The following is a 25,484-nucleotide window of genomic DNA, read 5'->3' on the forward strand; positions in this document are numbered from 1 at the left end:
TGCTTATGTCCTGGGTGAAGGCTGCGGCTTCACTCCAAAAACAGTCAAGCAACATGGAGGAGATGATGAAGCAGTTAATGCAAGTGAGTGTGCAACAGCAGCAGGCTAATATGCAGCAACAACAGGCTCTGACAGACGCTAACCTACGCCATGAGCAGGCTAATCGGCAGCAACAACAGGCTCTGACAGACGCTAACCTACGCCATGAGCAAGCATTGGCCGCACAACAACAGGCTCAGGCAGCCGCTAAACAGGATCAGGCAGCCGCTAATCTGCGCCATGAACAGGCGATGGCTCAACAACAGAAACTTATTGAGTACCTGATAGCAAAGCAAGAGGCGTCTGCAGGTGCTAATCCCCAGCTGGTGGCAGCAGCCGCACCAGAGACTTTTTCTGTAAGAAGAGCTGTGCAGCGTGCGCTGCAAAAGATGACTGCTGATGACGATGTTGAGGCCTACTTAACTGTCTTTGAGCGTGTGGCTGAGCGAGAAAAGCTACCCTCCACTGAGTGGGCAGAAGTGATTGCGCCCTATTTAACAGGCGAACCTCAAAAGGCCTACTATGACCTCAGTGAGCAAGAGGTCAAGGACTATGCTCGGCTAAGAGCAGAGATACTCGCCCGACTAGGAGTTACTGCTGCTGTCCGTGCCCGGAGGGTCCGCAACTGGAGCTACAGTCTGGACAAGTCAGCGAGGTCCCAGATGTACGACCTGATTCATCTGGCAAGAAAATGGTTGGAGCCAGACACTTCTACTCCTGCCCAGATCCTAGAGAGGGTCGTGATGGATCGCTACCTCCGTGCACTTCCTGCTGATCTGCAACGCTTGGTGGCACAAGGTGACCCTAAGAATGCCGACGAACTTGTCAACCTTGTGGAGAGGTTCCAGGCGACTGAGGACTACCTCCGTGATGTTCCTGCAGCACCGTCACCTCCCCGGAGTGCCAGATCTGTGCCATCAGCTGGTAAGAGACTTCCATCTATTGGGGGAGTGTGGAGGGGTGCTGATAGAGGGAAGAGCGCTCAGGAGGTGTCTCAGGGGCAAAAGACTGGTGATGGTCCCCGGTGGCTAAGTGGCCCTAAAAAGGACTCCCTGCCAAGGAGACCAGGCCCTATCCAGTGCTGGAGATGCCATGAGACGGGACATATGTCTGCCCATTGCCCTCTTACCACTGAGCCCATGGAGTGTGACGCTAGCCGGCGTCAGTCGCTATTTGCGGAACCGTCTTTTGTTGCGGTCACTGGACTAGAGACTGAACCGCAAATCTGTAACATTACTGTAAATAACTTTCCTGTTAAGGCGTTGCTGGACTCAGGAAGCCTTGTTACCCTGGTGCATGCCAGTCTGGTGACTGGGGACTTTGTGCCAGCAAGACATATGAGTGTGGTATGCATACATGGTGATACAAAGGTTTACCCTATAGTACGGGCTAATGTCGGGACTGAACTAGGCGCTGTACAATATGAAGTGGGTGTAGTTAAAAATCTTATGCATAATGTGATATTGGGGCGTGATTTTCCATTGTTCTGGGCTCTATGGGGAAAACAACAATCCCCTGAAAGGAGTGAGGAGACCCCTAAGTCTATTGCATTACCCACGGTAAATGATAGAAATGTACAGGATGAAAATGATGCTTTTCCTTTGCAGGTCCTGGCTGGAGAGGAAGAGGCTCCTCCCACTGCGCAGAATGTTCCAGACTTAGAGGTGTCTAGGGATAATTTTGGTACTGCACAATTACAGGACCCCACTCTCAAAAATGCGAGAGAGCAGGTCACTGTTATGAATGGGGTACCTCAGGAACCAGAAGCTGAGAGAAAGTTTCCACATTTTTCTATGGCTAATGATCTCTACTATAGAGTCACTAAAATTAATGATGAGGTTGTGGAACAGCTCCTGGTGCCTAAGTCGTACCGGCGTCAGGTACTCGACATGGCCCATAATCATGTCCTTGGGGGCCACTTGGGGACAGATAAAACGCAGGAGAGAGTCCTCCAGAGGTTTTATTGGCCTGCGATTTATGCTGACATAAAAAAATACTGTGAGTCGTGCCCCACATGTCAGCTTAGCGCTCCAGTGTCGCATTTCCGCAGTCCTTTGGTCCCACTCCCCATCATAGAGGTACCTTTTGACCGGATCGCAATGGACTTGGTGGGTCCCATTGTAAAGTCAGCTAGGGGTCACCAGTACATTCTAGTTGTGCTAGACTACGCGACCCGCTATCCTGAGGCTGTACCCCTAAGAAACACTGCCTCTAAAACAATTGCACGGGAATTGTTTTATATGTTTTCCAGGGTGGGGATCCCCAAGGAAATCTTGACTGACCAAGGTACCCCATTTGTGTCAAAGGTAATGAAAGAGCTATGCAAACTGTTTAAAATCTCACACCTACGTACCTCTGTATATCACCCACAGACAGACGGGTTAGTGGAGAGGTTTAATAAAACCCTGAAACATATGTTAAAAAAAGTGGTGGAAAAGGATGGTCGTGATTGGGATCACTTACTACCTTACCTGATGTTTTCTATTAGGGAAGTACCCCAAGCGTCCACAGGGTTCTCTCCCTTCGAATTAGTCTATGGTCGTCACCCTAGGGGTTTGTTGGATATAGCGAAAGAGACATGGGAAAGTGAGTCCACCCCATACAAGAGTGTTATAGAGCATGTAGCACAAATGCAGGACCGTATAGCCACTGTAATGCCCCTAGTAAGGGAACACCTCCAGAGGGCGCAAGAGGGCCAAAGCAGAATTTACAATCGTTCTGCAAGAATCAGGACATTTAGCCCAGGTGACCGGGTACTCATACTTGTTCCCACGGTAGAAAGCAAATTCTTAGCAAAGTGGCAGGGTCCCTATGAAATTGTAGAGAAGATCAGTGAGGTCAACTACAAGGTACACCAACCAGGTAGAAGGAAGCCTTTCCAAGTTTATCACATAAACTTGATTAAGCCCTGGAAAGACAGGGAATCCTTGGTGGCGACAAAGCCTGTTGGTCATCTGTCACCACCAATCCCTCCGGTCAGGATTGGTGACACCCTATCAGTGTCCCAGAAGCAGGAAGCTAAGGAGTTCCTGCAGAGAAATAAAGACAAGTTTTCTGACCTACCAGGGCGTACGCATCTCATTAGTCATCATGTGGAAACTGAGCCTAGAAGCAGAGTAAACCTTAAGCCCTATAGGATACCAGAAGCACGGAGGGAGGCGGTATCATCCGAGGTAAAACGTATGCTTGACCTAGGAGTCATTGAGGTGTCCCAGAGCGAGTGGTCCAGCCCGATTGTGTTAATCCCAAAGCCCAATGGAACTTGGAGGTTCTGTAATGACTTTAGAAAGTTAAATGAGATCTCCAAGTTCGATGCCTACCCCATGCCCAGGGTAGATGAGTTGATAGAAAGGATGGGTAATGCCAGGTACATAACTACCCTCGATCTCACTAAGGGATACTGGCAGATCCCACTCACTCCTGAGGCTAGAGAGAAGACTGCATTCTCCACCCCTGATGGGCTCTTCCAATACGTAGTGATGCCATTCGGGTTACATGGAGCCCCTGCCACTTTTCAGAGGTTGATGGACTTGATCCTGCGACCACATCGGGATTACTCTGCTGCCTACCTTGATGATGTGGTCATTTTTAGCCCTGATTGGGAAAGTCACCTCTGTAAGGTCCAGGCGGTGTTAGATGCCATAAGTGATGCGGGGTTAACCATCAATGCAGAGAAGTGTGCACTAGCCTTAGAGGAGGCCAAATACTTGGGCTACATTATTGGAAGGGGGTTAGTGAAACCACAACTAAATAAAATTGAGGCAATACAGAATTGGCCTCAACCCCTCACAAAGAAACAGGTCAGAGCTTTCCTGGGTATTACGGGCTATTACCGAAGGTTTGTGCCAAATTTTGCTTCAGTTGCAGCCCCACTAACTGACCTGACAAAGGGTGCAAAGTCCGCAATGGTGACATGGACTCCAGAGGCTGAGAAGGCTTTTCAAAGCCTTAAGTCTGCCCTGTGCCAACAGCCTGTGCTAGTTACCCCTGACTTTAGGCGAGAGTTTCTAGTACAGACAGACGCCTCTAATACAGGGTTAGGTGCCGTCCTCTCACAGGTTGTGAATGGCGAGGAGCACCCGGTGATGTACTTGAGTAGGAAGCTATCCCCGGCCGAGAAAAACTATGCCATAGTTGAGCGAGAATGTCTGGCAGTGAAGTGGGCCCTAGAATCCCTGAAGTACTACTTACTAGGCAGGAGATTTAAGTTAGTGACAGACCATGCCCCCCTAACATGGATGAAAATAAACAAGGAGAAGAATGCAAGGGTGACTAGGTGGTTTCTGTCCCTACAAAACTTCAATTTCACTGTGGAACACCGGCCAGGGAAATTACAGGCGAATGCTGACGCCCTATCAAGGGTACACTGTCTGTGGGGACAAAACGCTCAGCCCTCCGGTCTGAAAAAGAGGGGGGGGATATGTAGACATGTCACAGGAGATGTGTTCGAGGGGGTGTACATCTCACCTAGGCTGATGCATAGTGTGAGATGGTAAGTCCAGGAGGGATCTGTTGCTCAGCAGTGTTATGCTGCTGAGTTATTATTTATTTTTACCGGGCCTGGATTTACATGGAATGGCAGGTAGGTTTTGGTAGTGGGACTTGCCATTCCCTCCCCCCGATCCAGTTTGGGTTTTGCCATCAGGTGAGCAATCAGCCTGAGAAGGTAAGAGCTCCACAGAGATGCAGGTGGGGGCTCTCAGCCAGGGTGAACAGCCTGCATGCTGTGTTTTCCTGGGAGCAAGGAGTTCTATCGCTGCTGGGGCCTGTTCACACCCTGCAATACTGCCGACTGAAGTGTCAGAGAGGTAACCTGCTTTTGTTAGTTAGCGCCCAGACGGGCAAGACCTTTTGTTTTGTTCTTAAAGCACAGTGTTGCTATATTTCTGTTACGGACTGTTTATGCTGAAAATAAACGCCAAGCTGTTGTTTTACAAGTCTAAGTCTGCTGTGAACTGTGTCCAAACACACCATCCCCCGGGAAGATCCCTACACCCCTTTAAGGATATGTTCAGATAAAGCAGATGCCAAGATACAAATCTTTTCATTAAAGTTTTTCTCAGTGTCAGTTCCATTTTTAGTTTTGGTAAAAATTCAGATTAAAATGAGAATCATAATAATAATGGGTCAAAAATAGCTAAGAAGGAGTAGGAAGATAGAGGGCTTCTAAACAAGGAGAAATATAGAGGAACTAGGGGTGGGCGATATGGCCTAAAATTTATATCACGATATAATTTGATGCATGCACGATATAACGATATATCACGATATATCAATTTTTTTTGTGTGTATACAAAAATTACAACACTTTAAGATTTTTTTAAGATGTGTATTGTATAACAGATCTTTTTCCAAACAATGCAAAGATTAAGTGTTAGTAAAACACAAAATTGTTTAAAATAAAGTGCAAATTAAATGTAAAAAATAAACATAAACTTTCGTCCTGTTGTCCTGACTCCTGATAACATAATTATGTGCAGCTTAAGGCTGGGTTCACACACTATGTATATTTCAGGCTGTATTTGGTCCTCATGTCAGGTCCTCATAGCAACCAAAACCAGGAGTGGATTGAAAACACAGAAAGGCTCTGTAGTCTGTTCACATAATGGTGTAATTGAGTGGATGACCGCCATATAACGGTAAATAACGGCCATTATTTCAATATAACAGCCGTTGTTTTAAAATAACAGCAAATATTTGCCATTAAATAACATCCATCCACTTAATTACACCATTATGTGAACTGTGAACATACACATAGCCTTTCTGTGTTTTCAATCCACTCCTTGTTTTGGTTGCTATATACAGCCACAAATATACGTAGAGTGAACATAGCCTTATTGTTGTGCAATATATTTAAACATAAAACCCTTCAAGTTCAACAGGTTTCTTTTCCATAATAGGGAAGGGAACCTGTCATCAACTTTGTGCTGCCCCTACTAACGGCAGAATAAAGTAGAGACAGGTGAGTTGTTTTCAGAGGTCTGTCATTTAAAAGTTAAAAGTAAGTGGTTGCCAAGAACCAACATCACAATCATTGCAGACTAGGCCTGAAAAAGAGTCATGACCACCTGAGAAGAGTCAAGGGTATTTATAAATTCCTGCTCTCCCCGCCCACCTGCTGTTGATTGACCGTCTTATGCCTAGTTCCCTTTTTCTCTAGGAGAGAACTGCCAATCATCAGCAGATGGGCAGGGAGAGCAGGAGATTAGGAATAACCATGACTCTTCTCAGGGAGATCTGACTCTCTCGGCCTGAGCTGCAATGATTAAGAGGCTGGTTCTCAGCAACCACTTACTTTTAGCTCATCATTGACACACCGCAGAAATCACAATATCTGTCACTACTTTATGCTGGTGGTGCCCTCAGTGAACTCGTCAGCATAAAGTTGATAAAAGTTTCCCTTTAAATATAGAACGAATTTCACACTTGCAAAGTATGCACATATTTGAACCAAAAACCCTTCAAGTTCGTTCAACAGGTTTCTTTGCCATTAAATGGAACCTGTCATCAATTTTGTGTTGTGCTGTCCCTACTAATGGCAGCATAAAGTAGAGACAGGTGAGTTCATTTCAGAGGTCTGTCATTTAAAAGTTAAAAGTAAGTGGTTGCCAAGAAGATGAACCGATATCACAATCATTACAGCCTGCGCCTGGAAAAGTCATGACCACATGAGAAGAGTCATGGCCCATGGGTATTAATAAATTCCTCCTGCTCTCCCCGCCCAACTGCTGTTGATTGACCGTCTTCTGCCTAGTTCCGTTTTTCTCTAGGAGAGAACTGCCAATCATCAGCAGATGGGCAGGGAGAGCAGGAGATTAGGAATAACCATGTCATTACTCTTCTCAGGTAGATCTGACTCTTTCTAGGCCTGAGCTGCAATGATTAAGAGGCTGGTTCTCTTCTCAGCAGCCACTTACTTTTAGCTCATCATTTGACACACCGCAGAAATCACAATATCTGTCACTACTTTATGCAGGTGGTGCCCTCAGTGAACTCGTCAGCATAAAGTTGATAAAAGTTTCCCTTTAAATATAGAACGAATTTCACACTTGCAAAGTATGCACATATTTGAACCAAAAACCCTTCAAGTTCGTTCAACAGGTTTCTTTGCCATTAAATGGAACCTGTCATCAATTTTGTGTTGTGCTGTCCCTACTAATGGCAGCATAAAGTAGAGACAGGTGAGTTCATTTCAGAGGTCTGTCATTTAAAAGTTAAAAGTAAGTGGTTGCCAAGAAGATGAACCGATATCACAATCATTACAGCCTGCGCCTGGAAAAGTCATGACCACATGAGAAGAGTCATGGCCCCATGGGTATTAATAAATTCCTGCTCTCCCCGCCCAACTGCTGTTGATTGACCGTCTTCTGCCTAGTTCCGTTTTTCTCTAGGAGAGAACTGCCAATCATCAGCAGATGGGCAGGGAGAGCAGGAGATTAGGAATAACCATGTCATGACTCTTCTCAGGTAGATCTGACTCTTTCTAGGCCTGAGCTGCAATGATTAAGAGGCTGGTTCTCTTCTCACCTGCCACTTACTTTTAGCTCATCATTTGACACACCGCAGAAATCACAATATCTGTCACTACTTTATGCTGCTCAGTGCCCTCTAGGTCAGCCTAAAGCTGATGACAGGTTCCCTGTAAATATACAACAAATTTGCAATATGTAATGCAAACTAACATGACTGAACAAGAACAAGAACAACATTAATGTTGTGTGCTGTGATTAAACTTCTGGCACATCAGACAAGGTTTTTTGCCAGGAACACAAGTTTGTCCACAGTCTCGGGCTTCAGTGCAGATCGGTGGCATGTTACTATGTTGCCACTGGTGCTGAATGCCCTTTCTGAGGGGGCACTCGTGGCAGGTATGCAAAGGTATTTCTTGGCTAGGTTTGCCACCCTGGGAAAATTAGCCTGGTGCAGCCTCCACCACATCAGTGGGTCAGCTTCGCCTTCTACATCCAGTGCCTGCAGGTAACTCTTAAGCTCAATTTCAATTGCTTCTCTCTCAGTAAAGGCAGCTGGGCCAGGCTGAGCAGAAGCATTTTTAAAAAAGCTGCCCAGACTTCGTTTACTCCTCTTGGCTTCTCTCTGGGCTTCTCCATCAGCTCCTGTGCTTGTGTGTGATGGTGGTGACTCTGTGGCAGACACAGCTTGCGTCTCTTGTAGTGCCTGAATTTCTGCTGCTGCTTTTGTGAAGATGAACTCTCTTCGGTCATCTGCTATGTATGATGATCTGAAGCGTGGGTCGACAAAGGAGGCCATATCCAGGAGGTCATTAGTTGCAGGGTCTGAGTACTTCTCATTTAAATACTTGAGGATGACTCTCTTCATGTTCTTCGTCAGGTCTGTGTCACTGTCAATGTCATCATCAGCTAGAGGAAGAACTGTGTTGTTTAGAAGGTGGAGCACAGGTTTGACATAAGACACACTCACATACTCTTCTCCAGACAGAGCATCTGTGAACTCCAACAGAGGATTGAGGGTCTTGTTTATAGATTCCAACACATCAATGTCCTGCCAATTTGGTACCAGGTGCCTGGTTTTCCTGTCTGCTTTTAGGACCTGCGATATGGCCTTCTCTTGTTCAAGCAGCCTCTGAATCATCTGTTGTCGAGACCCCCATCTTGTTGGTGTTTCAGTGATGAGGCGGTGAGGAGGCAGGTTTAGCTCAGCCTGGGCATTAGCCATTTCTCTCTTCCTTTTCCAAGTGTAAGAAAAGGCACTCACTATTTTCTTGCATTTGCCAATTGCTTGTTCAACACGGGCATCTTTCACACTTCTCTCTAAGGACAAAATTAGAAAATATTATTAGCACAATAATACCCCCGCATAATGTTGAACTAGTCTCGACTCGGACTAAAAGAAACGTTTACCTACCGATGGCGAGGTGGAGCCTGTGGCCGAAGCACTGCAGTCTTGTCCAGCCATTCATTTCCACAGCTTTCACGATATTTGCGCCATTGTCGGTGGTTATGCAGACTTGTAACTCTTCTTTAAGTCCCCATGACTCGAGTGCTTCCTTTAATCCTTGAGATATGAGTTCACCAGTGTGATCCTCGGGGAAATAAGCTGTCTGTAGGCATCTGCTGCACAACTTCCACTCGTCATTGATGAAGTGGACTGTAAGACTAATGTAAGGCTCCATTGTGCGACTGGACCACAAGTCCGTAGTGGTTGCATAGTGTTTTATACTCTGAAGTTCTTTCTTTACTTGCTCGCGGACTTTGTCATACAGTTTGGGCATTTCAGTTTGGGTAAAGTGTTTGCGGCCAGGTACCTCATAACGTGGATCGAGTGTCTTAATCATGTTCTGAAAGCCGCTTTTCTCCACTGTAAGAAACGGCACCATGTCCTTACACAGGAACAGGGTAATGGCATTTGTAATCTCAATCCACCGCCGATTTCTTTTGTCATATGGAATGCCTTTAGAAAATGCTTTTAAAATATTAATCTGCTGTGTAGGCGCAGCGGCAGGGCCACCTTTTTGGTTTCCACTTGACTGACTGGGCGTTTGTGGAGGGCGCAGTTTTTGGCTATCTTCATATTCCAAAACGTGCTTCGTTTTGAGATGATAAAACAAATTAGTTGTATTCCCCATCTTCGCTATTATTCTTGCCCGGCATAGTTTGCAGATTATATTTTTCTGCTGAACATCTGACTCCTTAAACCCAAACCAGGTCCATATGACAGACGTCGCACCGGTCTTCCTTATGAGCACCTCCTCCTCCTCCACACTTGTAAGCTCCTCCTCCATGCTTGCGAGTTGACCAAAACAGGCACACAGCTTGATGAGATCTGCGGCTGCAGGAAATGATTATTTTAGCAATTGAGTCTTAATCCGAGTACTACTCTTATAAGAAAAACCTTAAGACTAATGGTGCGGTTACACAGACAGATTTATCTGCCAGATCAGTTTGAAGCCAAAACCAGGAACAGACTATAAACAGGGAACATGTTATAAAGACAAGACTGGGATCTATTCTATCCTCTTTTCAAATCCATTCCTGGCTTTGGCTTCCAAAATCTGTGAGATCTGTAAATCTTTCTGTGCCAGTTATCAGCCCCCCTTGCCAGTCATCAGCCCTCCTCTATGGTGGCCCCTTTGTGCCAGTTATCACCCCCCCTTGCCAGTCATCAGCCCTCCCCTGTGCCAGTCATCAGCCCCCCCTCCCTTGTGCCAGTTATCACCCCCCCTTGCCAGTCATCAGCCCTCCCCTATGCCTTCAGGCTTCAGCCCCCTTTGTGCCAGTTATCACCCCCCGTTGCCAGTCATCAGCCCACCCTGTGCCATCAGCCCCCCTTGTGCCATCAGCCCCCCTTGTGCCAGTCATCAGCCCCCCTTGTGCCAGTCATCAGCCCCCCTTGTGCCAGTCATCAGCCCCCCTTGTGCCAGTCATCAGCCCCCCTTGTGCCAGTCATCAGCCCCCCTTGTGCCAGTCATCAGCCCCCCTTGTGCCAGTCATCAGCCCCCCTTGTGCCAGTCATCAGCCCCCCTTGTGCCAGTCATCAGCCCCCCTTGTGCCAGTCATCAGCCCCCCTTGTGCCAGTCATCAGCCCCCCTTGTGCCAGTCATCAGCCCCCCTTGTGCCAGTCATCAGCCCCCCTTTTGCCAGTCATTAGCCCCCCGTCGCCAGTCATCAGCCCCCCGTCGCCAGTCATCAGCACCCCCAACCCCCGCCCCCCCGGTGCCAGCCATCTCACCCCTCACTGTTTTCCAGGCATTTGATGTGCCAGCCATCATGTCCCCCCAGCCAGGGCCATCATCAGCCCCATGCCAAGCCATCTGCCGCCCGCCCCCGACCCCTCTGCTACTTACCTTTCCTGCAGGGCTGGCTGATGGAGTCCGTGAGGCGAGTCGGGCCGCGTCTTCTTCCCAGCATGCACTGGGAGACCTGACGTCACACGCATCAGCGCGCTAGCGCGCTGACAATGCGTGAACGGAAGGCCCTGCAGCGCGGTACCACGGAGCGGTAAGTGAGAAGCTTATTCACTACCGCTCCGTGGTATATCGCGATATGACGATATGCCAAAAATCCATATCGTCAACCGAGTTGATGACGATATTTTGGCATATCGTTTATATCGCCCAGCCCTAAGAGGAACTTTATTAAATTAAATCTGGGAGGTCTGTGAAATTGAGACATTTGTAATTTAAACCCAACGTTAGGTAGATAGTATACATTTTGATCACACTGTACTAGGCCACTTAGCACTTCATGGCCACCTGATTTAAGTTGCCCATAAAGAGAGCAATGCAGGAGTCTGGCTACTGCCCCCTGGCTGTGAGCCATCACACACCAGTGTGAACAGATCTCTAAGCTTATCCTACCATGTGCTTCCAGCCAACAGCCTGAGGGAAACTGGGTAATAATCTTCAGGGCACACTACGGAATCTGCGCTGACATGTCAATTCTTTGGGCGGACGGCGAAATCTGCTTGAGCATAGAATGAAGCCTATGGGACGGGCGGAAATTTAAGCTAGAGCACACATGGAATCCACTGGAAGTTATCCACGCAGATTCCATAGTGTGCACATACACTTATGAAGTCTCCCTCTCTGATGCTGTGTGGCAGCAATTAAATGGCAATTGGGCTTGTCTTGCAAAAAAAAAAAAAAACAATCCCGTATGGCTATGTTAAAAACAGAAATAAAATAGTTAAGATCTTTTAGGGTGTGTTTACACAGTTAGGTTTTTAATTGCAATTATTTAAGCCAATTCCAGGAACAGATTTCAAATGGAGGACAGGTCATAAAGGAAAGGTGGAAATTTCTCTTCTTCTTAAATCTATTCTTTCCTTTCATTAATTGTAATTACATACCCGAACATGTGAATGCTCGGTAATATTCATGAGCTTTTCAATCGTGTCCTTAATATATTATTAAAAACTGGTTATCGGCAAGTGGTGCTGTAGAAAAAAAAAACCATTCAATTCCACAATTACATAATCAAAAGTTATCTTCTGTCCAATAGAGGGACAGCTAGCCACTAACTAGTAGTTAGTATACATTCTGATCACACTATACAAGGCCACTTGTCACTTCATGACCACCTTATTTAAGTGGGCCCCTAAACTAAATGGTGTAAGACTGCCTTTACACAGAGATTTATCTGACAGATTATTGAAGCCAAAGCCAGGAACAGACTATAAACAGAGAACAGGTCATAAAGAAAAGCCTGACATTTCTCCTCTTTTCAAATCCATTCCTGGCTTTGGCTTCAAAAATCTGTCAGATAACTCTCTCTGTGTAAAGGCACACTGCAACACCAGTGCCCATAGGTTGAGCAATGCAGGAGTCCGGCAACTGCCCCCTGGCTGTGAACCATCACACACCATCACTAAGCTTATCCTACCAGGTGCTTCCAGCCAACAGACTAAGGGTCCTTTTACATGAAAAGATTATCTGACAGATTATCTGCCAAAGATTTGAAGCCAAAGCCAGGAATGGACTATAAACTGAGAACAGGTCATAAAGGAAAGCCTGAGATTTCTCCTCTTTTCAAATCCATTCCTGGTTTTGGCTTCAAATCTTTGGCAGATAATCTGTCAGATAATCTTTCTGTGTAAAAGGGCCCTAAGGGAAGCTGGGTATTAACCTTTATGAAGTCTCCAACTCTGATTCTGTGTTGCGGCCATTAAATGGCAAGTGGGTTTGTCCGGCAAAAAACAAGCCCTCATGTTAAAAACAAAAATAAAATAGTTATATCTCTTTGTCAGCAAGGAAAAAAACTAATGAAAAACTGGCCCCAAGAGCCTAATAAATGCCTAGATACCACTGTTATCACTGATCCCTGATGGTGACAGACTTCCTTTATGCTCCGTTTACACGGAGCGATTATCGTTCAAATTTGCACTATAACGATCGAATTCTAACGATAATCGTACATCATAAGCTAAATTTGGGGGGTGCAGGGGAGGCAGTGGCACCTGGGCCCACACTGGCAGGGGCCCACTAAGGTCTCAGAGACTTAATGCTGTCTGTAAAAGCTATTTCTTTTGCAGACAGCCTGCAGAGCGATGAGGAAGGACCTGTGGTGATGTCATAAGGGGGCGGGGCCGAGAACTGGAGAGGATTCTTGTGGATGAAGGACCTGTGGTGATGTCATGAGGGGGCGGGGCTGAGAGGATGCTGGTGCATGAAGGACATGTGATCATTGTCCTCTTATATCTCCTCCTGTAATGTGATAGATAGGAGAGAGATAGGAGATAGATAGATAGATAGATAGATAGATAGATAGATAGATAGATAGATAGATAGGAGATAGATTGATAGATAGATAGGAGATAGATAGAGAGAGAGACAGATAGGAGATAGATAGATAGATAGATAGGAGATAGATTGATAGGAGAGATAGATAGAGAGAGAGATAGGAGATAGATAGATAGATAGATAGATAGATAGATAGATAGGAGATAGATTGATAGGAGAGATAGATAGAGAGAGAGATAGGAGATAGATAGATAGATAGATAGATAGATAGATAGATAGATAGATAGGAGATTAGATAGATAGATTGATAGGATAGATAGATAGGACATAGATAGATAGATAGATAGATGGATGCTAGGAGATAGATAGATAGGAGATAGATTGATAGGAGAGATAGAGAGATAGATAGGAGATAGATAGAGATAGATAGTAAATGGATATCTAGCAGCTCATTACATATCTTGGATTGTACATGTATGATCACAACCAGCTCACCCCTTTGAGGCTATGTTCACACTGCGTATGTTTCTGCACGTAGTTTTGAGGTTGATGCGTTTGCTTGAAAGTATACGATATACGCCCGCACAATGCACACTACGTATGAGCTTACGGCCGGATCGTATGCGGCGCCGTGAAAAATGAACAAGACCATTGTTTGAGGATGGAAATGTTGAAACTCACGGCCGTGGATTTCCATGCGGTCCCGTACGGAGTACTTATTTCAGCCAAATTGAACTTGATTTTTCAATCCAAAAGGTTCTGTGTGGTTTACGGGGCTGGGCGAAGATTTCCAAGTAAATGACCTGCCTCAGATCGCTTCGAAACAAGCTAGGGAAGCATAACTCTACTACGGGCGTATGTTCCCGGTTCGTACGCATCCGGCCACATGTCGATTTTTCCCACGCCCGTAGTTTCAGCCGCACATGTACGCCGGCATACGAAATGCGGCGGACTCATACGCAGTGTGAACATAGCCTTAATGTCTAAAAACTTATTACCTATACCACTATTATTTTTAGGCAAAGATAATCTGGTTAAAAGGGTTCTCAAGAATTAAGAAAAAAAAACATAGTTGCTTTTTTCCAAACACCCCTGCTCTTAGGTTGTGTGTGGTATTACAACTTGGCACTATTCACTTCAGTCGAATACCACACACAAACTGAGGGCAAGAGTGGTGTTTTTGTGGTTCTATATGTGAAATGTACAGAAGCATCTCACACTGCTCTTTATCCTTATTCACTATAAGAAATGTAGAAGAATATTCCCTTTATTATTCAGAAATCCTTGTCACCTGCTGAGGTTCCCTATGGGTAACAATGGTTGGGGGCCCACTCAGACTTACTCTCCCCCCCTAGGCTGAACCCCTAGCTACGCCCCTGTCGTACATGTTAACGCAGCGAACGATCAAACGACAAGCGAGAAATCCTTCATTTTGATCTTACAACATGTTCTTAAATCGTCGTTCTTAAAAAATTCGCAGATCGTTCCGTGTAAACAGTCGTTCACCGATTAAACCTATGTGCGAGATTGGCTTAAGCAATCGCAAAACGATCGCAAAACGATTTTTCCGTATGATATATGGTTCCGTCTAAACGCTGATCGTTATAAAAAAAAAATCGTTACTTCGAAATCGTTCATCGTACGATCGGGCGATTATCGCTCCGTGTAAACGCAGCATAAGGCTACGTTCCCACTTCGGAACATAGTGGGGGAAGGTGGCTATATTGTTAAATAGACAGCCGCTAAAAAGGTCTCTAAGGGCTCGGCCACACTAGCGTTTTTACATGAAACTGTCAGATCCGTTTATTTTTTGTAAACGGATAGCTAAAGACGGATTTGCTAACGGATGTCAATAGATGTAAATGGATAGCCAAAAATGTTAGTGTAGCTGTTTATTTTAGTAAAATTAGCGGAAGCTTGCCATCCGTTTGCTTCTGTTGTCATCTGTTTGTAATTCAGTTCGTGTCCATGTCCGCTCCTCCCCCCTTCCTTCCCAGAAGAACGTCCTGTCTTCTCTCCCCTTCTGCGCATGCTCCAACTAGAAAACGGAATGGGACAGAAACTTGAACAACGGACGCAAACAGATTAACCTTCCGTTTCAATCCGTCACCATTGACTATCATTATAAAAAAAAAACGGATTGCATCGATCCGTTTAAGATCCGTTTTTGAAAACGGAAAAAAAAATACTGCAAACACAATTTTTTCGTCCGTTCAGAAAAAGGGGAACTTGAACGGAGCACTATTTGGTCAAACGGAGCACAATAAAATATCATTGAAACCTATGTGGTTTATAACGGATCCAACAATTTCTGTTTCGCTTTCTCTAAAACGGAAAAGAATGACGGAATGGTGCCGGAAGGACAAACGCTAATGTGAACATAGCCTAACATTATTAGCGGTCATCTATTAAACGAGACTGCCGCTTTCCCCTGCTATGTTCCCGAAGCAGGAACATAGCCTTAGGCTATGTTCCCACACAGTATATTTGGTCAGTATTTTTCAACGAAAAACCAGGAGTGGATTGAAAACACAGAAAGACTATGTTCACACACTGCTTAAATTTAGTGGCTGGCCGCCATTTAACAGCAAACAATTCCTGTTATTTCGAAACAATGGTTGTTATTTTAAAATAACAGTAATCATTTGTCATTAAATGGCGGCCAACCAATTTCAGCAGTGTGTGAACATGGTCTTTCTGTGTTTTCAATCCACTCCTGGTTTTCGTTGAAAAATACTGACTAAAATTTACTTTGTGTGAACATAGCCTTAGGCTGTGTTCACACTGCGTATGAGTCCGGCCGCATTTCGTACGCCGCTGTCCATGTGCGGCTGAATATCGTATACTTTCAAGCGAACGCATCAACCTCAAAACTACGTGCGTATATTCGCGGTTCGCACTACGGCCGGACTCATACGCAGTGTGAACATAGCCCTAAACTGTAACGAAAAAAAACTATCAATAAAATACTAAGAATATAGGCACAGAAATATGTCCATCTTTGAGAAAAAAAAACCTTTTTATGGTTGACATATAAAAATATTCGTATCACATTGACATGGTTATAGGCTGGATTATAGCCCAGAGCTGCTCTCCTGCAAATGTCTTTATTCCTTGCAGGAGATTTGCATTCTGGGAAGCGTAGTCTTTACACCAGCCACTGTACAGTAATGTGATACTGGAAAAACTAACCATCCCAGTACATCCAAAGAACTCCGCTAAGCTGGAGGGATAAGACTGAAGAGACCTATGTCAACTTCTCCAATGTCAGCCAGCAGAACTTTGCATGCAGCTCTGGGATGTAAAACTTTGGACACAAAGAGGGAGATTTATCAAACATGGTGTAAAGTGAAACTGTCTCAGTTGCCCCTAGCAACCAATCAGATTCCACTTTTTATTTTCCAAAGCGTATGTGAGGAATGAAAATTGGAATCTGATTGGTTGCTAGGGGCAACTGAGCCAGTTTAATTTTACACCATGTTTGATAAATCTCCCCCATAGTAGTTAAATAGTAGTAAAAGTAGTATGTTAAATAGGCATATATATAATTTACATAAGGAGATTGGCATTTCCCTTTCTGTTAAAGGAGAAGTCCAGTGAAAATTTTTATTTAAGTATTGTATTGCCCCCCCAAAAGTTATACAAATATACATACCAATATATATTACCATATAAATTACCAAAATACACTTATTACGGGAAATGCTTATAAAGTGTTTTTTTCCCTGCACTTACTACTGCATCAAGGCTTCACTTCCTGGATAAAATTGTGTTGTCACGACCCGACTCCCAGAGCTGTGCGGGCTGTGGCTGCTGGAGAGGATGATGGCAGGGGGACACTGAGGGACACAGGGCACTGGAGGGACACTGAGCATCCCCTGCCATCATCCCCCCCAGCAGCCACAGCCCACACAGCTCTGGGAGTCGGGTCGTGACATCACCATATTATCCAGGAAGTGAAGCCTTGATGCAGTAGTAAATGCAGGGAAAAAAGCAATTTATAAGCAGTTGCCGTAATAAGTGTATATTGGTAATTTGTATAACTTTTGGGGGGCAATACAATACTTTAATAAAAAATTTTGCCGGACTTCTCCTTTAAGCTTCGGTATAGTATACCTGATAGCACTTTGTAGCTGATGACATTACAGACATAGCTGATCCTGCTGTGCTGGGGAGCTGTTGCACAACACCATCCATGTGTATGGGGCCAGCTGTAGTACTGTGCACTGTCTGGTCACCGGTAGCTCCACTTTGTGAGGTGAAAAGGTAAAGGAGCTAAATCAGGTAGTTTAGTTGCTTATAGTTTATAATAGTTCTGCATGCATTTACCTCCTGGTGAGCATTGACCAGCCAGGCTGCTATAATATGGTGTTGTCCGCTGACCTTCCTCATGTGTTCTGTATTGTTTTATAGCTGTAGTTATGAATTATACTGCAGATCACTGAAATTGTAAAGTTTAAAAAAGGATCCTGTTCTATTGAGTTCTCATAGATTATTGGAGAATAAACCATTTGCTTGTTCGGTAATATTCTGTACAGGAGGCAGTTGTCGGACACTGTCTCCTGGCGTTGTGTCAGTGACCCTTCCCAATCCCCTAAGGCAAGCAGAGGAGATGGAGAATGACTTTCCCTTCATTATAAAGGCTGGAAGGGCACACCAGCATATGTACAATGAATTAATTGCAATAACATTGCCTTTAGCCATATTTGGTAACCCCCAGGGACTCATAAATTTGGACTTGCATAGACCACACCTCAGTCCATTGCGTAATGTCACTTCCTGAGATTCCTACTTCACATTTTCCAGTGATTCTTACAGAAGAACAGCCCAAAACTAACTGCACAGCTAGAAAGCATATTGTTCACATCAGCTTACCAGATCAACACACTTATACACACTTATGTTTTACACCAGTGACCCCAGACCTGTGCTTCTCTGGATGCTGCAAAACTACAACTCCCAACATGTCCTGACAACCAGTAGCGGATTTTAATAGGTTCTTTTTGGGCAGTAGCCTGGGGCCCTGAGCTCCTGGGGGGCCCATGGCCACCCAAAAAGACCAGACCAGACATACTTTCAGGGTAGCTTCACACGTATCGTATCGCTGCGTATTTAACGCTGCATATTTATTGCTGCGTTTTTATTGCTGCGTGTTTGGTGCGATTTTTACATGCGAGTTTTGATTTTCACATGAAAATCATGTGAAAATCAAAACTTGCATGTAAAAATCGCACCAAACACGCAGCGATAAAAACGCAGTAATAAATACGCAGCATTAAATATGCAGCGATACGGTACGTGTGAAGGCACCCTCAGTGGTGTATTGTCCCTGGCTACAGTTCTGCCATGAATTGCAAAAAATTGCTGCTTTTTTACCGCAATTTTGCACAAATCAGGGCATCATGACATTATCTGCCTGTACTATGAGCACCACACTAATACTACGATAGTTATAGTGGGGTGGGGGGAGGCCTAAGGTAAAGTTTATCCGCCCCTGCTGACAACTAATTGCTGTCCAGACTGGATTGGGTCACAATACTACATGGTAAATCACAAGTGGACAAGTCACTGCCATATCTGAACACAAATCTCATGTCATACCTGGGGTTCTCAACTTTTTTTATACACCATATGGACAGAGGTATTAGGATGCCGGCACATTACAGACGTCTACAGCATCTCATTCTATGTCCATAAGCATTATTATGGAATTGGTCCTCCCTTTGCAGGTATGAGAGCTTCCACTCTTCTAGGAAGACTTTCTACTAGATCTTGGAGGCGTCTGTGGGAATTTTTGATTTATCCAGAACATTTGTGTGGTCAGACATTGGTGTTGGATGAGAGGGTCTGGTTTTCAATCTTTATTCTAGTTCATTCTAAAGGTGTTGGATGGTGTTGAGGTCAGATCTGTATGTGCCCAGTCTTCCACACTTCTTCCTTACTAACCTCACCCAACCATGAGTTTATGGACCCAGCTGTGTGCACTGGAGCCCAGTCATGCTGGAACAGAACTGGGGCCAAACCCAAACTGTTCCCACAAGGCTGGAAGCTTAACATTGTCCACAGTGGCAAGGTATATTGAACCATGAAGAGTTCTCTTCATTAGAATTAAAGGGTCTAGGCTAATGAAAAACAACCACATAGTATTATCCTTCCTCCACGAAACATTACAGCTGCCTCGGTAAAGTCAGGTAACACCCAGGCTTGTTTATTAGACTGCCATATAGAGAAGGGTGATTTGTCATTGGTGTGGTGGTGTGCTTTATACCACTCCATCTGGAACTTGCCATTGTGCTTGGTTATCTAAGACTTGCATGCAGATCATTAGCCATGGTAACCCATGCCATGAGGCTCCCTGGCTACAGTTTTGGTGCTAATTTTAATGCCAGATAAGGTTTGAAACAGTTATTGATTCAGCAGAACATTGGGACATTTATGCACTATGCACCTCAGCACTAAGTGACTCCATCTGTATGCATAGAGCTAAAATCAGACCCCCCTCCTCCGTGCTGTTCTGCCCTGCTCTGTCCATAAGATGGCCGACATGGAGGAGCTTGTGACCATGCCCCGCCCCCTCCAGTGTCCTCCATAGGCATATACAGGCTCAGTGGTGGACACTGGGGGGCGGGCATGGTCACATGCTCCTCAATATCATCCATCCTTTGGACAGACTCACCACAGAGCAGGACAGCACAGCCTAGAGGAGGTGAGTCAGATTTTAGCTCTATGGGGTACACAGGGAGCTGCTGTCAGTATATACAGTGAGTACACTTACTAATACTGTATACTGAACAATTTTACTATTTTACTACAGTGGCCAGCCCCTCTAACTTGTAATTGAGCAAGTCTGGTAATTCTTGCAGTACCCTTGCTCTTTGACTGTGGTATGCAGGCTCCACATTCACTTTGCTTTTAAGTCTGCTTTACAAAGTCTATAGAAATAACAATGATAATCTCATTCCCTATAAATCAATAGTAAAACACTCAGTTCAGTCTTGTATTTGTTGATAAGAAGACTGAAGGTAGATTTTGGTTACAGCCATAAAAATTAATTGAAATGTGATAGTGTAACTCCCACTGCTGTGTGTGTCCGCAGTCTTGCATTACCATCCTTGGCACTGAGATCACAAAGAAGAGCAGAGATATGGAGCAGACGGCGCTCACCTACCCATGTATGTATGTATGCAGAAGAGACTCCACCACACTGGGAACCCAGGACAGTTCTGCAGATGAGAAATCATAACATGTCGGAACCACTGGAGGACTAATGGAGTGTAACATGGACACATTATCACTCTGTCCCAGAGATGTAAAGTTCAGGGCTTTTCATAAATGTCACTTCATCATTTGTATCACAGAATCACCTACCCTTGATCTGTTCTCTCCTACCTAGTAAACCCCACACATGAGATATATTCTCAGAAAGGTTATATTTATTTAAAGGGAACCTGTCACTACTTTTATGCTGCCCAAAGTACAGGCAGCATGAAACACTAAGAGCCTTCCTTATGACAACAACCTGTGAATCGCAAGGAATTGCTGACCATTGCAGATTAATAGTAATTGAATCCTAGGTTGGGAGCCACCAGGACAGTCTACTTTAGAAAACCCATTTATATTTGCCTTATTAGGGAATTATGGGTTAGTAAGCAGAGCCCCATGTTCACATCCTTATCAGTTAGGGTGGCCATTTTCAATAATTGCCGACCGAACATTCATATGGCTGACCGTTATCCCTCCTTAACCCCCATGCGTTCATATTTTCTCAATGGGGCTGCAAGCGGACAGCTCAGGCTTATTCCTCCCAGAACAATAGTGTCTGATGGTAAGAATCCAACGCGTCCGACCATTCTCTTCACCAACATCCTCCGTGAAGAGGTCACTATATACTCTGAACAGTCGGCCAAACCCACCAGTGGAGGCTAACTTTAGTCTAAGGTATATGAACACTTTTAGCCAGTCCTTGCACACATTACACAGACAGCCAGGGCCGTATTTGCCACTAGGCACCCGCAAGTAACACTTTTCTTTTCCACTTTTTTTTTTTTTTTATTATTAACCCCCTCTGCCGCCATAAGCACCGGCCCACGGGTGCCTAGTCCGCGCCGGGGGGGTCATGGGGGGTTTTAGGGATCGCCGGGGTCCGGGGCGGGCATGCGGGGGTTGTAGTGATTGCCAGGGGGGGGGGGCATGGGGGGGTTGTACTGATGGCCGGGGGTTGTACTGATTGCAGGGGTTCGGGGCTTGAGCTTCCGGCACAGACAGCCTGACAAAGGCCGCTATTTTTTTTAATAGCGTAACAGTATGTACTCCAGAGCTGTCATTCCTGTAAATGAGAACAGGACATCGCAGCCCTAGTCATTTGGGATGCTGTGGCTATCTGTTTTTGGTTGCTCACTTTGCATGCATGAATGTACAAATCTTTCTGTTTCATTCATTGGATGAACTCATATCCAAACTTGAACCAAAGTGAGAGTGTCCTTATTGTTTCCTTATCTCTGACTTTACTATACATGATGCATAGCCCTTTCTTTCCATGTGCGTGTAGCTTTGTAGGCCGTAGCTTTAAGAATAGTGTTTACTGCAGAGATGTAATATAGTCATCTGGGAAAGAACATTGCAGATTACAGGACCACCCTGGATGTGAGAAAGCTTCCCGGCATTCCCATAATTCCAGAATGTCTTTAGAAATATTTTGTTTAAGTAATCCTAATAATGTACCAAGGACGGCCACAGAGGGTGTCAGCGACTGGCACAATGCTGGCGGTAAGCGGCTTCAGAATACGCAACAGATAAAGTGCAAAATTATCATCCCATCTCGTTCATAAGGAAGAAAACGACTCGCTTTCCCTTACTCGACCAATTCCGTAAGAGCTTTGCAGATATAGGCTTGTAGCACTTGTTGCCGACTATAAAATCCATTCCAAGAATTGATGAAATCATTGCAAATATGAAAAAGCACATACCATATTTTCCAGCGTATAAGACAACCCCCAATTTATAAATAAAAAATAATAAAAAACATCAGATAGCAACGAGAGGTACAGTAATACCCTAGGATACAAGGGCGGGCCAGACGGGTGAAAGAGGTGTGTTTTTTTTGGGCACAGTGCCAGCCTACAGTATCTCTTTTTTCCATACCCCGGACTCCTGCAGCTTGCTTTGCCCTTCATATGGTCCCTGCATACGGCGGGGATGCGTCCATTTTTCAGCTCCCCCTAACATATGCGGTCACCGCAGATTCTCTAGTCTGGTTCCACAGTTTTTCAGCACCCGCCCTATAAGACGACAGCCGGTGTATAAGACGACCCCTTACTTTTGTGAATATTTTCCTGGATTAAAAAGTAGTCTTATAGGCAGGAAAATACTGTAAATGTAGAGTTATATATGAGTGCATTAGGTCCTACATGTATTATGTTGGAGGTAGGTACGGTAGGGAAAGGCTGTACTGTGGCTGGGGTAAGATTTTGCCGTCTCAACCTGGTGAAGGAGGTGGGTGGCCCTGCTGTGACTACCAAGGGAAGCGGAGAGTACCTGCTTTGACTACCAAGGGATTGGGAGAGTACCTGCTGTGACTACTGGAAAAGTGGAGAGTTTATGCTGTGACTACAGGGGAAGTGAGGAGTATTTGCTGTCACTACAGGGGAAGTGAGGAGTATTTGCTGTCACTACAGGGGAAGTGGAGAGTATTTGCTGTCACTACAGGGGAAGTGAAGAGTATTTGCTGTCACTACAGGGGAAGTGGAGAGTATTTGCTGTCACTACAGGGGAAGTGGAGAGTATTTGCTGTCACTACAGGGGAAGTGGAGAGTATTTGCTGTCACTACAGGGGAAGTAGAGAGTATTTGCTTTGACTGCTGGGGAAATAGTGATCACCTGCTGTGACTACTGGGGAAGTGCAGAATAGCTGCTGTGACTACAGGAGAAGTAGATAGTACAAATGTTTTTTTTTACATTTATTTTAGCTAAAAGATGACAAACAGACCTGCATTCACTAAGGCTGTGATTGCTTTCTGAGGGCAGTTTATACCAGATTCTGTTTTACACAGATTGCGAAATTACGACCATATTTTGGTATTACTGTTTGTGTTGGTATGGCATTACTGTTGTGAACATAGCCAATTGGTTAAAATTCACAATAAAACCTCTGTGTATTTGCAACATGAATTGACATGCTCTGAAACTCAAATCTGCACTGTAAGTCATTTTCTGTACAGATTTAGATTTTTCCACGATGTATGGCTATGTTCACATTATGGCCCTTTTTCCCCCACAAAATGCTGTCTGTCATTTTGCTTTTTGGGTGCATTACAATAATGGCTGTTGGTATATTATTCTTTTTTTTTTTAGATTTAATATTTTTTATTCAGACAAAAACATTTTTTCCCTATTACATACTGCGTTCTAAAGAGAGCCACTTCACATTAGGGATCATTCATAAAAACACATTGCTCATTCTTTTAACAGCTTAGTAATTAAACAGTAAAACATAAAGCAAAACAATAAGCAGTATATAATTATTACACATCCTGCCCAACACCCCCGGCCCCCCCCCAGCTCCGGGGTAAGGAAAACAGGGAGGGGGGAGAAATTGTGCCTCTATATGATGTGGTTATAATTTCTTATCGCTTTCTTTTCCTTTCCTCCTCCTCCTCCCTAATTCAATCACGTAGTTATACGAACTATACCATGTTTTTTCAGCCTTTCTCTTACCCTTTACGTTACGGACCTAATACATCTTTTCAAAGCGTCCAACTCTATCTGCTAGATGTTCCCATTCATTAATCGGAAGTGCTTCCGGGGTCGCCCAGTGTCTCATAATAATTACCCTAGCCAGCATCAGGAGTTTAGCAATCAGAGTTTACTGTTCTGGTATCTGAATAGTACATTCCAAAATAATGCATAAAGGATTATATGGAGTTGTGAGATAGTACAAATGCTAGTTTGTGTAAATTGGTTTTTATTAAGGTTTGTAGCACAAAGAGCAAAATAAAGGTAGTAATAAACATAGGGACGTATGGTCCACAATATGGTGCAGAAAGAAGAACATAATATAACGTGCAATACAAGAAATATATATTATGAAGTTTCAACGAGCATGTACATAATGCATTCATAGCAATTCCAGATTATTCTGACACTGAGCTGTATGCCATTTTTATATGGAGAAATGTAAACATAACTTAGCATCCCAATAACTGACAAAACACAGCAATCCCTGAGCTCAGTGATTGTTGTGTTTCGTTGGTCTATTTTTCATTGCCCCCGTTAGCCAGAATCCTGCTCCACACTGATGAGGGGCAAATACCCCGAAACAGCTGTCTGTGGATGGATGCCTGGCTTTAGTAAACCCTTGTCATGTCGCAATACTCGCCACAGAGTTAGAATTTGACACATAAGGGGCCATCCTGGTATTTCCCTATTTATGTTCCAATACTCGCAACTGAGTGTGGCTTAGGGGGCTATGTATTAGGGGGGTTTTCTGATCTCCTCACTGAAAGGCACCCCTTGGCAACGGGTTTCCTTCCCTGGAGGCATATCTGGCCAGTGCGGTGTTTAGAGACTCTTAAATGAGGCTCCATGGACTCTTTTTGCATATTTGTATTTCCCAGAGGGCAATGCACCTAGGTGTTCACCGTGTTGAGTGCTTTTACCAGCAGCCTGCAGTGTCTTCTTTAGCTGGTCTCCCTAAGATCAGTGATGGATTCTAAAGAAGTTGTCCATCTTCTTTGCTCCATCTCCTTCTCTTTTTCTCTGGCGGTCCCTCCCATGCTTCCTCTTGTTCCTGTTCAATTACTGGGACGCCAAGTTTTGTTTACATTGTTCCATCTAAAGATGGCATACAGTTTGGTGTCAGAATAATCTGCAATTGCTGTCAATGTGATACCTACATGCTCATTGAAACGTCATACTATATGTTTCTTATGTTGTTCTTTCTTTCTGCACCATATTGTGGGACATACGTCCCTATGTTTATTACTACTTTTTATTACGCTCTTTGCGCTATAAACCTTAATAAAACAGATTTACACAAAATAGCATTGCTCCATGTATATGGAGGCTTAGATTGGCTTGTTACCTTGGATAGGCCATAAAGATTAATTATCATTCATAGTCTACATCTAACAGGTTATAGGATCTCACTATGTCCCACAGTGTGTGCACAGACTATACTGTATATTGTATACATTGTATAGGGGATGAGAATGCGCTGGTTCAGTCGCTG

At 44.5% G+C, this 25,484-nt stretch overlaps 2 protein-coding genes across 2 annotated transcripts in view; one reads left to right on the forward strand and one right to left on the reverse strand.

Annotated features, from left to right (window-relative positions):
• Nucleotides 1-25,484, forward strand: part of JAZF1 (JAZF zinc finger 1) — a 215,839-nt gene that overhangs the window by 160,986 nt on the left and 29,369 nt on the right. The gene's annotated exons all lie outside the window — the stretch shown is intronic.
• LOC138782882 (E3 SUMO-protein ligase ZBED1-like) lies at nt 7,786-9,845 on the reverse strand. The gene is made up of 2 exons (XM_069956824.1): nt 8,926-9,845; nt 7,786-8,831 (listed from the first exon to the last, which is right to left on the reverse strand). Exons 1-2 carry the CDS (start codon nt 9,800-9,802, stop codon nt 7,786-7,788), a joined length of 1,923 nt encoding a protein of 640 aa, XP_069812925.1. The 5' UTR covers nt 9,803-9,845.

This window comes from Dendropsophus ebraccatus, chromosome 2 (assembly GCF_027789765.1).
Source record: "Dendropsophus ebraccatus isolate aDenEbr1 chromosome 2, aDenEbr1.pat, whole genome shotgun sequence".
NCBI lineage: Eukaryota > Metazoa > Chordata > Amphibia > Anura > Hylidae > Dendropsophus > Dendropsophus ebraccatus.